The following is a 15,073-nucleotide window of genomic DNA, read 5'->3' on the forward strand; positions in this document are numbered from 1 at the left end:
TGCAAAATCATTGACGTCGTCTGGGCACCCTGAGGAAACTCTGCATTCATTTGAAGAACAGGTCAATCTGAAAGAGCTTGGAGCAAAATTTACTGATGTTACAATTGTCCAGACGATTTAGCATCTCATGTGGCCTGTTTAGCAATAATGAAGCCTGGAAATAAATGTATATCTTCTGAACGTTCGGTTTATCAAAACTAACATATTGTTTGTGGTATTCAATTACTAACAATTCCGATAATTCACAATAGAAATTCCATCTCGTGCAAAATTATATAGAAAAGAAAACACCTAAATAAAGTACTGAGGAGGTAATGCTTTATTGTAGCAATAACTAATTTAGAAATCAATCAAAAGATGTCAAGTTAGGCAAGTGTCGGAAGGCTAATGGTTGGAAGACATTGTTACTTGCACTGCCACCTGCTACTGCCATTGCAGCAACTTCAGTGATTTTATATATTTCATGAACATTATTCATAGGAGAAATAAGAGCCAATAACTCATCGGCTTGTTTCATACCTGTCTCCCAAATTTTATTTTGTCGGTTTGCCTTTGTAAATGAAATTTACGTGGTTAAAGATATACAGTTATATGAAATGCTAGTCGTGCAAAGCTTCTCACCTAGGGATGATTGTGAGCTCTGCAAAAATGTAAGCCAGTCTACCACAGGGGTGTACTGGATACATTGCTCAGCTGCGAACCCGAAGGTCACAGTGGTTGCATTTTGGTGGAGGCAGAATGCTGGAGGGCCATCTGCTTTGTGTTGTCGGTGCATGTTAAACAACTCCAGCTGGTTGACATGCCAGAGCCTCATAAATATATTATGGTTTTTGCACGTAAAAGCCCAGATACTATTAATATGCAAATAGTGAAAACGAGCTCTTTCGAAATATAGTAGGTCATTACTACTGCTTAGTTATCATAACGGTAAGTATGCTGTGCCTTTTATACATAAGCTTACTTGCAAGGGTCTTGATTAGAGGCAAACTTGTCCTTGTTTTGACTTGTTTGAGCATGGTTTTATGGTACGTACTGCCTTTGTCGCAAAGTATATCATTATAGCTGGCACATAGAGGAAGAAGTCTTTTGTATTTGCTCAAATTCATTGTTCTGTATAGTGAAGCCAGCTTTCACACTCACTTTGCAAAGATTACTTTTCAGCCTTCGTTTTTTGTTACTGCAGCTGTAGATAACAACGTTGACTCTAGAGGTGCTATTTTCGGTGCGGCTCTTTTATCCGAGAAATAACCACCTTGTCAAACATACGGTAAACATGTCTGCAGTAAATAAAATTTTGTCTCGATTTTGTCGCTTGAGTATGGCTGAAAGGGGTGATTTCGCGGTGCTTACAAAGTGAGGACTTTTTTTTTAAGGTTTACTCTAGTCCTAGAAAGGCATTCCGCCCAACTGTACACATGCGGACACTCACAGCAGCTGTCAGCACTCCTCACCTAAACATCGAAGACGCAACTGTGAGTTTTATACCTACTTTTTGTGATTTCAGAATACATTTTTTCCCAGCATTTGTGTTTTACAACTGAGTTATGTTGTTGCTTACAGGGTGTTGTTTACGTGTACCACAGTTGCATATATGATAGAAAATTTGCCGTTGGGTAACTAATTTACATTGTGCGAAAAGCAGTTGTGCACATCATTCTGCTAAAGCCACATTTGCTGGAGAATGCCTCTGAACTCTCCTAGAAAATTAGTCTGAGCGTGCATCAAGAACAGCACGAAAATTAAGTCTTTGTTTTGCTCATGCTGGGTTGCTGGTAAAACTGAAACCAGAACCTAAAAGTCATTACTTGTGCCATCTCTGTAGGTTAATGTAATGGTCATAGCGATTATTATAGCTGATGCTGTTTGTCCTCAGTTTGCCGTTTTTGCATTATCACTGCATTGCTTTCCTGTGGAGGCTTTAATTTACTGCTGCTTCGTGATAATTTTTATGCCATATGTCCTGATTTTTCTTCATTGCATCAAAGGAACCCTTGGTTGTTGTTCAAGTCACGCATTTATCACCATAGATTTTATTGTAGGAATACTTTAGCAAAACGCTCGTGAAGTGAATCAGGTTGCTGCTTCACTAGTGCCGGTAATGCCATTTAGCTTGTGGCAGAACCAATGTGATATTTACACATTTAGACAAAGAAATGGAAACTGACCGGTCTGTAAAGCCAGAGCACACCATAATCTCACAACTTGTTTCTGCACAGCGCTTTCAGCGTCTATTCAGTCAAAGCCAGTAATGCAGAAAAGGTTTCAGCGAATGAGGAAATAAAAAAGCATCATATGACAACTTGAAAGAAGTATAGTTAAAGCTGCCAACATTCTAGGCAGTGGTTTTTCATTCCACAGCATTGTTTACACCTTTTTGTTTTGTAAACTAGGATATTTTCTTCTGCTAGTTATTGGCCAATGTACATAAGAGAGCAAGTTGTAAATTATGAAGGGAAATGTATATGTATTCGAGGTTTCTCGCGGCAGAGTTAGGTCGTGAGTATTTGTCAGTGTTATGAAAACATATATCAGTGGACAGATGGAATCAAATCAAAGTTTTCATTTCATGTTGCCATAAAGATGACAAACACTCGTCATAACTGTAGTCAAAGGCAATTGAAGGTCATATTGCAGTTGAAGGTCATCATATTCACATTAAACAAAAAAACTTTAATGTCGATTTCTCAAGTAAATACAAAGTAAATAAAGGAACTAAGAACTAACATATATCAGAGTGCCAAAGAATAAGGTAGGGGCTACACCCAGATATATTGAAATAATGACGCATTAAAAATATGCTGTACAATTATCTATCAAACCTTTATAAACAGACAAGACATGTCTATTGAACTGCGAAACACGTATGTAATCAGCAGAACAAGAGGAAAAACTTTTTTGTTGCATAGTAATACAACATTAAGTGACAGTAATTGCACAGGATGAGGAGTAAAAAGATATAATGTATACAGGACTAGCAAAGTATTTATAATTTACTCTATCTCAACACATAAAGACAATAATGTTTCAAGGTGCTAGGGATGTTCGCAGAATTACTGAATACAGCTGGTAGCCCGTTCCAAGTCCTAGTTCTTGCGAAGTTAATTCCTGTGTGGTTCCATTTATTGAAGGCAACGGACGTGCAAAGTTTTTCAGAAGTGAGTTAGAGGTGTGCTTTGTCAACTCTGTTTGGAGAGGTCAACCCTTCTTTGCTGGCCTCTTGATACCAGGGTTCCGGCATGGGTGTCTTTTATTCTGTCAATTGGACGGGGCGTCGGCGTCGAAGGTCTGAAGGAAAGGAGGAGTTGGGAGAGGAGCTGGGCGACCCTTCGTTGCTCTCGGTGCGGGAACTGGTGCTCAAGTTTGCCAGCCAGTCGGCTCAGTCAGCCATCGATGGCTCCGATTCAGAGAGCCTTCCCAGTCCAGGTCAAGAGTTTCAGGTTTGCCTTGGCCTTGAGCGCTGGATATAGCTGCGAGAAAATGTGCAGAGGCTGTGCAAGGTGGTGGTAGCAGCGCTAAGACAATGAAATGCTTTTCGGTGTTTCAATATCTGTCCACACCTATTCCTAAACACATCTCTCCTCTAGCTTGCTGAAAATTGCTTCCAGAAATTTTAGAATTGCACTCAATCTTTAAAGGCAATTCTGAATTATTTATAATGAATGTGTGATGGTGATGTGAGCACGGCATTTCTTTTATTTCCCAGAAAGCTTGATTCCTGGAAACCGCTCTTTCCCTATCGCTTTTCCTGCCTAGGGCATGTCATCCCGCTTCTCTCCTCTTTCTTCGGCACCCTTGTCTGGCTTTTCTTAAAAATATGATTTTATTTTGTGGCAGAGCTGTATTTTATGTTGCTTAAAATATATTGTATTTCCAGTAGTTACTGGTCGCACTTCAGCCGGCTTCAGGCCTTTTGGTTTTGGCTGCACTTCCTGCCTTATTTTTGGGAATGGAGAACATTAGTTCTTGATATAAAGTGCAATGCGCATCACTGACTCAATACTCTTTGATTTGGCAACATCCTGAAGCCAGTTCCTGCTCTTATAACTTCAGAAATGCAGACTTTTACTTGACTTTTGGGAACAGACACGACACAATACTAGTTGATCACTAGTATAGACAATCTTCCGGAAATGGAAATTTCTGGTCATGATCTGGCCGCATTGACAAATATGCCGCCCAATCCGATCCAGGCTTTTTGCGAACCTATTGCGTTTTATTGTAAACGAGTTTAGGTGGCATTCGTCTAAACGTACTGTAGAAACTCAGTGATGCAATATTGGCAGAGATGAATTCGTGATAATTCTTAGCTAAATTTCACTGTGTCCATAGCGCAAAAATTCAGATGTTTCGAACACTTTTCCTCATCGCGGTGGGTCGTATGAACCTAAGTAGCGAAAACGTCGAACGAAGGCTGAGGGCAGTGTGCTCGAAGCTTCGCAAAGACAGGTGCGGCCAGCGCACGCGCCGTCAGAACTGTGGTTATCGTTTGCCACAACTGCTGTGGAGGAAAGCGTGGTTGCTCTTGACACGAGCATGTATGGCAATGACGTTACTGTCAGAACTCTGAAAGTTCACGCGCGTCCAACACTTGACGACTCAAAGCAACATTGCTTTCCACAAATGCTGTGGACACAACCACGGCAGATGTGTTCATGTATAGCTTTGTTTTGAAGATAGACTTTGTTGTCATAGATAGACTTTGTTTTGAAGGCATATGTGCAGTTAGCACATGTGGATTGAAAACTAACGTGCCGTTTTCCGCAACGGCCGTGTGCGAAACCGTGGTCACCGCGATGCGATCAATAGCGACTACTGTATGTACTTGCGTAATCCTCACACTCGCATAATTCTTGCACCCCTCACATCGCTGGGGAAAAATATTTCTTTTTTTCCTCGAGTAATCATCGCACTTCCGAAAATTGCCGCAATAATGTCGTCTGTTTCTTCCAGCTACTGATGATGATAGCGTGCACCGTCTGGCGCCATCTCCTAAGCATATAGGGTACTATTATTGCACTGAGATTCAATCCAATCCAATTCAAGCCAAAGTGGCAAGTGCGCGTTGCGGCGTGATTTGTATGTTGTCTTTATTCTTGTAACGTTATGGGGCGATATGGAAACTAGACGGCTGCTTTCAAGTTGAAAGTGATTGATCATGCACTAAACAACGGCAACAGGGCTGCCGGTATGTCCTTCGGAGTAGATGAGTTTTGTGTTCACTACTGGTGACGGCAGCTGAAAGCCACCAAGATGTGTTGGGTCTTCTGTGTGCCTAAGACTGAGATTGATTGTAAACTTTATTTGTTGAGAAGGAAACTGCAGACGATACTGTTAAATATCCATCAGCTCAATACTGACGTTCTAAGCTAACTTTTTTAGGGCTCCTGTTGAGCGACATATGCTACCGCTACGCCCACAAGCTTTGCGTATGGTATTCTAATTCTCAACTATTTGCTTGTACTTTTTGTGTCTCAAATAAGTTTCGTCTTGTGTTGAACCTGTGCTTTTATTGTTGAGGTAAGTTTTAATTAGTACTTCTCAAAGCTTGCTGTTAGTTGCTGGCGTGAGAATCCCGACTTGGGGCCACTTCGTTTTCTTTTTCGCTCTGTACGTTTTCATGGAAAGTTTTCCTCGCGTAATTCTCGCACTATAAAGCAGAAAACTAGTTATGCACTCACATGCATTGCAAGAAAAACTGATTCAATCAGCTAAGCTTCAAGTGGACATACCCATTGCTACAACAATCTCAGCAAGAATGAAATTTGTGGAGAAGGTTATACTAAGCATGGTGTCTGAAAGATTATGCAGCAACAAGTTGTTCTTAGAAAATTCACCAGAAAATTCACTAGCAAAGTAAAATCTGTTGGGTAAATTTTCAGCAAGATTCTTAGAAGAAGTACAGTGCCTATAGACAACTTATTGCACAAAGCTATGTTTTTCATTTACTTCATTCTTAAACACAGTTAAAAATACCTGCTTAAGCAGAAAGGCTGATCTCTCTGCCTTTCTGTAAATAACATTTTCTCTCTCTCTCTGTCTCTCTCTCTCTCTCTCTCTCAAACTTTTGTCAGGGCCACAACATTGCAATCTATGCATTACTGGTCAATGGCGATATGTAGGGTAATAAGCAGGCTAGCAGTGGTATTAAGTCAGATCTAAATCAAATTTCAACTTGTGCCGGTTGTTCTACCCAAAGAAGCAAACTACGCAGACCTCTTAGACTGCAATAGACAGGATATGAACAGATATTACTGCTTAATTAAGCAGACCACCACTTCTGCATGAGAACATCGCAAATAATTTTTCTTAAAGCACACAATTCATTTAAATCACTGTAGTAATTTAGTAAGACCTCAGTGCAGACTAGATGTTCGTAAAAAAGTGCAGCCCTAAATGTCCATTATGCATGCAACTGAACTTGGGACAAGAAAGTCTTACTCCTTCAGATTCTGCCTTCTCCACAGTGCTCTTTAAAGGCTGGTGATTGTTTACGTGAGGACTGGATGCTTTGACTGGTCGTTTGCAAGCTGGCTTCACCTTTAGATCAGCTGTAACAAATGCAGGAAACGAAAATGCTATTCACTTCCCCAGTTTTATTCAACTCACTGAAATCTATAGTATGGCTTCCTAAGAATGAAAAAGTATGGACCCTCTCCCTAAAGGGAAGCGTAATGGGATGCTAAGCAACAGCGGTACGCATGCTTTTGACCCAGCTGAAACGAACGTGGATGCGGGTGCTGAAAGAACGGTTTAAAACGATACTCTGAGTAGCCTTTACTCAAGTTACCGTTTTTATGTAACGCAAAGACACGGGAGGTGGGTTGGGTTTCGTGTAAGTTTCATAACAGATAAACGAGCCGAAAGAGTGTTTTCACTCGATTAGCACTCGAATGTTGCGAGCAATGGAGAGGGTGAAGCGAGAGAGATGACTAGTTGCAAGCGGCGACAGGATAGAGAGAGAGACAAGTGAATGCGCGCGCACTGCAAAGGAAGGCATCACCTAATTGGCACCACCCCAATACCTGCAGCCAGGGGAGCGTGGAGCGCATGGAGGGACAGCATTATGCGGGCTAATCAAAGAACTACTACGCCTCTAAAAAATCTCAAGTGGGTCAGGATCGTGAGAATTGTAAGATTTCGTTTCATGCGAAGCATCCAGCGAGTAACTGTCAATGCTGTATTTCTTGGTGTTGAGTAAAGTATTAATATTTGGATCCAAGAGTATTGCAAACGAAGTAGTTGTGTGCACATCACGCGCTCACCAAACATGCTGACTACAACGACGTTTAAAGGGTAATTCATGGCCTGTCATAACATCAAAGCTCCTGTCACAGAGCAGAAGTCAGTTTTACTGAAACGAACTGCATACTACATTGGGATTTCACATGCACTTGTGTGAATACCATGCGTAGCATTCAGTAGTGTGTTTCTCTGGGGTTTAGTAACGATAAAATATGGCTTGCCCAATCATGAGAGTACATATGTAGTGTTCGCTGCACTGTTGTAAGAGTGCACTAAAACCAAAATTGAACATGTCTGTATCGTAGAAGTACACAAGTAATGTTTATTATCCTGACATAAAATTGGATAGCCATCACTGCAACTACAATTAACATTGAAAAGACACTACTGTTGCGCAGGGTCTTTTTACAAAGTAGTTTCAAGACCAGGTGTGGATGTGTAGTAGAAAATAATTGATTGCAATGCAGATTCCCTTGGTTCAATTTCCGCTGAATCCCGATTTTTATAGCTTTTATTTGTTGGGTCAACACAGCTGATGCCACAATTTTTTGATTATCTACCAATGTCTCCTTTCGCTGTTCCTGGGTACACAAACTGAATCCCCTGCGGGGCATACCCGCATAGAGCAGGCTGCATGTGATATATAAGTTTGTGCCACATGTGACTGGAGGAACGGGTTTTGGTATGTCCACACACCGAGTTTGGCACTACTTACATGATGATCAGGTAGTCATGATCAACATTCACACCCACGCTTCTATGTTAATATTGGTCATTATGAACTGACCAACAATTATATAAATGTCAAGCCAGAGCAATGGCGCTACAAAAACATTATCACACAAACGACAACGCAGTCTATGTAGACGCCACAGAATGCCTGAACAAGCCTATGTCTTGAGCGTTGTTTCTAACACTCCACAGAATGCTGTCTAGTTCAACCAATGCTCTATTCTCCCTAAAGGCGGAGGAATCTGCAATCACCTTGGCAATCTCCTCAACCATTGCCATACAAATCTTTAGTGACTCAAAAACAGCAATTCATAATTTCGGATGAAGCAGGATTCACGGGTGCGCACCCGAAATTCTGAATCCTATTCAACCCCAGATTACATGAAATCAACTCCAATAAATAAAGGCTCATGCGGGCAACCCAGGAAATGAAGCAACCCACAAAACAGCTCGAGCGCACGTCAATCGAGCAGGGCCGACTACAGACCCAGGGAGCGCAACCGAAAGCAAGGTTGATCACAAAGAAATCTCCACTATAAGGAGATCCAGCTTCAATATCTCTTCCTCCCTTCCCACAAATCGCTCTCTAAACTGGAGCAGGTGACCTGGCATCAACTTCAATCGAAGTACCCTTTCATCCCCAGCTCCCTTTGCTCTAATAAACCCTGGCCTCTTCTCCCCTGAATGCAGACTCAGATTTTCACCACATCATATATATTAGCCCTGAGCTCCAGCCACTTATAGAATGGCAACTCACCAACGTAGAGCAATGGGAGAAAGCAGGGTCCAGCTCTAAGCTGCACAGAAACAGCTGGCAGGCTGGGCTCCAACACTACCTGAGAACCACAAGCTCCCAGCCACACTATGAGACACCCAGCCGGCCCATCAAAAGGCTGTCATTACACACTAGAATAACATATTTTCACCACCACCACCACCAGAAAAGCTAAAGGTGCCTTTGTTTTGGTCAGAAATGCTTCCCATTCAGTGCATTTCTCGCGAAACAAATAGCACGGACCACACGGAGAAGAACATAGAGGACATGGCGCTAAAAAAAAATAAGTGCACACTCCACCCGCAGTACTGCAGAGTGCCTGCCATTCATCTGTACAAGAGAGTCATGCTTGGTAGTTTCCACTGTAACTATAAATACCTTTTCACGGCTGATGCAACTAATTGATATGTGAGGTTTAACGTCTCAAAACAACCATATGATTATGAGAGAGGCCGTAGTGGAGGGCTCCGGAAATTTCAACCACCAGGGGTTCTTTAACGTGCACCCAAATCTGAGCACAGAGGCCTACAGCATTTCCGCCTCCATCGGAAATGCAGCGGCCGCAGCTGGGATTCCATTCCACGAAATACCAGACAGCAGCCAAGTACCTTAGCCCCTAGACCTACGTAGCGGGGCTTCACTGCTGACGTAAATGCTAGGCACGTTATGAATTAAAAGTTCGCTGTCCCTGGTTAAAATGTTATGCTTTGCTGAGCAGTGAAGCCAGGAAGCCCAAGTGCCAAAAGCTACTAGCACTAATATGTACCTGTATAGAAAAGCCATCTACGAAAAATGTACGAGATGCGCTCGACGTTATGTAAATAAGCAATCGCGATTGCATCACGCATTTATACAATACTTCTGGGAGGTAGAACAGCAGCTAAGGGCGGAGTTTACAATTATCCTTATGTTGTAGCCAACTTAATAGAGAATTCTCATATTTGGGAAAAGAGAAGGAAACTACAAACTCACGCAGGCGGAAGGTGATTGAGCTATGAGCTCTGCCAACACTGTTCCCAGCCACAGCAGTATATTTGGCTTCATCTTCAGGTGTGGGGCTTTGCATCCTTAAACACCATTCCCCATAGCCTTTGTTCTCTATAGCCGAAGAAAACACAGTACATTATCACCATTTTGTTTACTGAATAATGTTTATCAATTGATCAAACACGACTCAAAATGCACCTCGCACCCATCACTAAAATGTATTTTCACCTATTTGAGCTCTTTATATTCCAATTCAAAGATCAGTAAAGTCATCAGTAATGTTAATTCATAAAATTCTATAAAGCATGGAAGTATCCACAAAACATTCATAGGGAATAATGTTTCAGTAAGCCAGCTAGATTTTTCAGGTGATGACTGACATGTATGTCCCAATAACTTTTATATGTGTGAGAGCACATTTCAGCTCATCAGTGAAGGCAAGCAACAGTAATGTAATACAGTCGGTTCCAGATATATCAAACTCTAATCAACGTAATCAAATATTCACTTATAGATGCGAGCTTCATTAGGAGCCTGTTTTTGGCTGCAGCCTCCCAGATTTCGAGCTTAGCAATTTTCGATGCTGTACTTTGCTACATTATGAGGTTTTTTGCATGGGTTAATTATTATCAGGAAATATAAAAACCGTAGATAAAAGAACAATATTTCAAATCTATCCAAGTGCGATAGTATGTTTTTATTGCAGCGATTTTCCAATAATCATAATATTGCCGGAAAGGTACAGCAAGTGCTCTAAAAAGCATCAGCAGCTCTTGATCAACAGAGAGCAAAAAAACAACAATAAAATATAATTATTTAAAGCTCATCATACAGAGAAACTTACGAGTGATTTCATTAAAACTACTGAGTTTAGCCAGCTCAAAGGGCAGCGAATTTTAGTTCAAGGGTACAAAATTTATGGTACATGACCCAATAACAATTCAGTACTATTACATGTTTAAGTTCGGTGTTTTGATAAAAACTAATGTTGCTTTGATAATTTATCTCCCCCTTGGCAACAAAACTATTTTATTTTCAATGTGCAAAAATTCCATGACATCTACCACACTTGATGCCGAAGTTTTGTTATTCATTAGGAACTGTACACGCTGACTCGCCATGCGCAGTTTTGATGCTAATGCTGCTAAAGTTTGCTGCGAGATGAAAACACTGTTTTTGCTCGATATACTACGTGTCTACGGGATTTCCAAGATGCGAAGTCACAAAAAGATTTTTCCGACGCAGAGAATGAAATAGTTGCGGACAGAACTGTGTGAAGTTCTTCTACGGTGTCTGATGAAAACGACAAAAGATTATATCTCCGTCACTCCTGAGTGACTGTGGCTTTTATCAAAATATGACTATGCGGATAATGAAAGAAGAGCATGAGATTCGAAGTGACGATTTTAACGTGTGCGTCAATGAGCAATATTGATGAGTCGAAATGGAGTGCTTAGAAGCGAACCACATAAACACTAAATATATATGAAAATAATAATGAAGAAACAATTATTTTATGTCTGACGTGATTTCCACATCCTTACCCACAGAAATTTTCAGCATAAAATCTCTTTTTGAGCTTCTTTAAATGATATCTACAAGAATATATTGAGTTACTGATCTCTTTATTACAGCTCCAAGTTAAAAGCTCTCAGATAGAATTTCTAAAAGCTTGTTTCGGTTTCAACGCTGATTTATAATAAGTCTAAATGAATACCGGTTATAGTTATGGTGCAAAAAAAATAAGGCTCAGAATGTTTCTTACATTGCTTTCGGCTATCCGCTGAATGACTACGTTTGTTAGTGGTCATTTATTACGTGATTGAAAACCACAACATATGAGCCTGACTTTCATCTCTGAAAAAGACAGAAGAATGTGAACCAACGCTACGGTCAAGTGGCGCTCAAGCTTATGTCAAAAACATTTCTCATAATAGCACCGATCGAATAGAACACGCAAATTTTTGAAGTTTTGTGACGTGCACTTGGCTGGAGTAGCAGTCCGCCCTTCCGATACAGTCTTCCACAGAGAGAACGCAAGCAAACGCGAAAGTAAAAAGTCCGAAAAGAGAAATGACCAGCGTACGCATAGCGTAACGCGTATGCCAATGTCCTCCCTACGTTTCGCTGCTCGGGAAATCGCCTCGCGTCACGAAAGATTTGTGGCGTTCGATTCCAGTTGAGCCAATGGCGTGCCGTGTTGCCCTCCGCGTCACTGGTGCGGTCAGCAGGGGCCCGGTGCCGCACGCTTACAGTCCAGCACGGCGTGCGGCAACGTTGTCGATGCACGTTCAAGGGAATGCCGCAACACGTCACGACATGGTCAACATGAAGCCGACGGCGGTGAGAGAAAGCAGGGACGTAAACAGCAGTGAGCTCCCTTGGGGCGTCGCGCTGCCGTGCAGCTGTAAGTCTGCAGAAGTGAGAACACAGAAAATATATGATGAAGAGCCGAAGGACTTGAGGCAAGGTGGGAGAGTACATAGCAAGAATTACCTACACACGATGCCACAAAAGTGTAAAGCACGTTTGCTTCGTAAAATAGCCCGTTCTAATAAGACCTTCTAACTTCAACAGCAACATTACAAATATCCACATAAGAGCGTAGACATAAATTGGTATTAGAGCCCACAAGTTGTTCATTAGCACTTAATGTTCAATAACCTATCACGACATATTCATATTGCTATAGAAAAGGGCATGCCTGCTTTCTCCTGGGCGCTAAGGGCACATCGATGAAAGGCGCAGCAAGAACGTGGAAAAATTGTGCATTCGTACAAATCGAGCAATTTGGCATAGAGGCATGTTTTACTACGAGTGCGCGAACACGCAAAGCGATGCGAGGCCGACTCACCAAGAATGCTGACTTACAACAGGACCGCATACACATAGCAAATGCACACGCATGTGTGAGACAACGACTTTCCGTCATATATTTGGTCAATAATGATAAACAGTCCACCACGAGTGAGTGTTCGGTGTGCCTCTCGCTTTGCTATTACTTGTTTTTTTTTTCCGTTGCGAGATCACAAAAGAGTGCACGGCACCAAGCGAATGCAACTTACCTCTAATTTTCACAACAGCGGGTGTGTAAGACGGCCTCTGGTCTCTGGAAGCCTCAGACAGATCCTGGGGTTTTGTCGTCACCACAGCTGCATGAAAGATGAGAAGCGCATATAACGTTTCCTTGTGCTTGTCATCCTAGCAGAATTCTTCTGAATTATTTCTCGAATGCGTACAGGTGAAGGTGCTGCAAAATATTGCTAAGCATCTGTCTTCTAGTATTCACAGTTAACTAGTCACAAACGGTTAAAAAGTTGAAGAAAAAAGCGGACGCCTCTTCAGTACAACATAAAAGAGTGCATATATGAAAAATTTTCTATATGCACTTGTGCAATATTTGATATAATGCGATATTCGATAACGAAAGGCTTCAAGTCCTCTGTATCGTAAAAACAAAAAACAAAGATTAGAAAAAATACATCGGCAAAGTCGCATTCCTACGCACTTCCTCAAGGAGCGTTTAAAAAGCTTAAATTGAAGATACTGCTTAGTTTTTAGTGCGTAAACTATTTCAAACAAAAACGTCATTCTACGCCTATTTCCAGATTGTAAAAAACACCGTTCGTCATTTAAAAGATTTGCTGTATAACACGAATGATGGGGTGAGTAAAGTAAACAAAAATGCAAGATTACGTTTGAGTTTTTGATCATCTTGCCAATTTACCCCAGCTTTATTTATTGATATTCTGCCGAGTAATCACAACAAGCGGCATGGGATACGAATATATCGCAGCGATATCAAAGATTGGTGGGATAACAATATGTTCGTCGCTGTACGATCATTCTAGGAAATAATATAGAGCTATCAATAATCAGAAGTGTTGATAATACTCCTAAAATGACATTCCCTATAAGGACTTGTAACAACCTGCATTTTTAAATAAAGAAGACATGCGTGGATACAAATTTTTTATCACACAGTTGACATAGAACACCTCGTCATGATACCCTTTACACTACAGTCAGGATTGTCCAAGAGTTTTGCCAAAGCAATAACAACAGAAAACTTGTCAGAAGATTTCTTCTGAATAATGCTCAAAGGACAGTATAGGTTAGCTCGTTGTGTGCATTTTCATCCCCTTCAACGATTACCAACAAATAATCAAGCCAAGTAAAGTATGCGGGAATTTATCTTGCATATTAGGGCTTCTCCTTCACCAGAAATATGTCGGCTATTATTCATCCAGTTACCGAAGTGTACTAACGAGGCCATGTATATCCTTTAGACAGCTAATAGAAGTGTGAGACTTCTTTTCAGAAAATGAACTAACTCGTCCAGCAATGTATTCTAGTAAGACTTACCAGCTTATAACTTTGAAAGGATAGCAGTTTCTAAGCAATTTGTTTACTTTGATAGCTTAAAAAAACTGTTGCTCCAGTTTTAAACAGTGTGCCTCTTCTATTGAACTGGCACGATCTACTTACGGGGTGCATTAAAAGACAACTTTAATTCCGAATGCGTGCTGGTTCTTTCACATTTTATGAATCATTTTGATGTAAGCAATGCTTACTAAATGTATGACAATTTGCGCTGGCTAAACGCAGTGCTAAGCTCTAAAAAAATTATTAAGACGCAAGCTTAGCAGTGTGCGCCATAAATTGATTTAAAAAGTGCCTTCACTGATTGATTGATTGATTGATTGATTGATTTTAAAAGCACTTCAAATAATGGTACAAATGAAGCTACTTTATACGAATTCAAACGCCCAAGTCGATATTTGAACTGCGGCGCTTAATTTTAAAAGCTGTACAAAGCAAACCCAAAGTGCGTTTAGTTTGCACTTCCAACTGAGAAAGAAGTTCGCAACTGGCCTTAATGGCTCTGCACTAATGAGAGTGTTCGGAGACACTCACCCCGATCGCTGGGCCTTGTCAGGGAGTTTCGCATTTGGCCGTTGCGCACTTTTTCCGATTTCGCTCGAAATGCCTCGGGCGAGTGTGACGTGGATGACGAGCTGGCTGGAATCTCTGCACCATTCAAAGAAAAGCAAGGGCTTCCTGTCAGGAAAGGCCGCTCGGCCAATGAACCCACTCTTCCCTACCGCTGAATAGCCCAGGTCATAAAACTCTTTACAATTACGGATAGCTGATTGACTAATTATTACGTAATCCACAAACTGCAATACTTCTATGCACACCAGATCCTACAGAAGCAGAGAGTTAACGTTACGTACAGAGAGTGTGCTAATTCTGCTACACGGGTCAACTGAAGTGCACCTTGAGAGGACACTTCACTACTAGTGTTATTCGTACGCTGTTACACGCGTGAACGTT

The 15,073-nt window shown here is 41.3% G+C and overlaps 1 protein-coding gene and 1 long non-coding RNA gene across 4 annotated transcripts in view; one reads left to right on the plus strand and one right to left on the minus strand.

Annotated features, from left to right (window-relative positions):
* On the plus strand, positions 1–3,364 carry LOC142814753 (uncharacterized). Its single transcript, XR_012895079.1, has 3 exons — positions 1–61; positions 1,374–1,472; positions 3,228–3,364. It is a non-coding gene; the product is annotated as an uncharacterized LOC142814753 (long non-coding RNA).
* The window catches only part of LOC119169137 (lachesin-like), a 157,691-nt gene continuing 145,163 nt past the window's right edge, over positions 2,546–15,073 (minus strand). The window contains exons 7-12 of one of the 3 annotated variants that reach the window (XM_075893930.1): positions 14,654–14,767; positions 12,802–12,888; positions 11,823–12,149; positions 9,722–9,847; positions 6,439–6,548; positions 2,546–3,467 (exon numbers count right to left, since the gene is read on the minus strand). In XM_075893930.1, the coding sequence (XP_075750045.1) occupies positions 12,049–12,149; positions 12,802–12,888; positions 14,654–14,767 (302 nt within the window). In that variant the 3' untranslated portion in view covers positions 2,546–3,467; positions 6,439–6,548; positions 9,722–9,847; positions 11,823–12,048. Of the gene's footprint in view, positions 3,468–6,438; positions 6,549–9,721; positions 9,848–11,501; positions 12,150–12,801; positions 12,889–14,653; positions 14,768–15,073 lie in introns of all 3 variants that reach the window. The other 2 variants (XM_075893928.1, XM_075893936.1) reach the window with 2 other exon arrangements.

The sequence above is a fragment of the Rhipicephalus microplus genome, chromosome 1 (assembly GCF_043290135.1).
Source record: "Rhipicephalus microplus isolate Deutch F79 chromosome 1, USDA_Rmic, whole genome shotgun sequence".
Taxonomy (NCBI): Eukaryota; Metazoa; Arthropoda; class Arachnida; order Ixodida; family Ixodidae; genus Rhipicephalus; species Rhipicephalus microplus.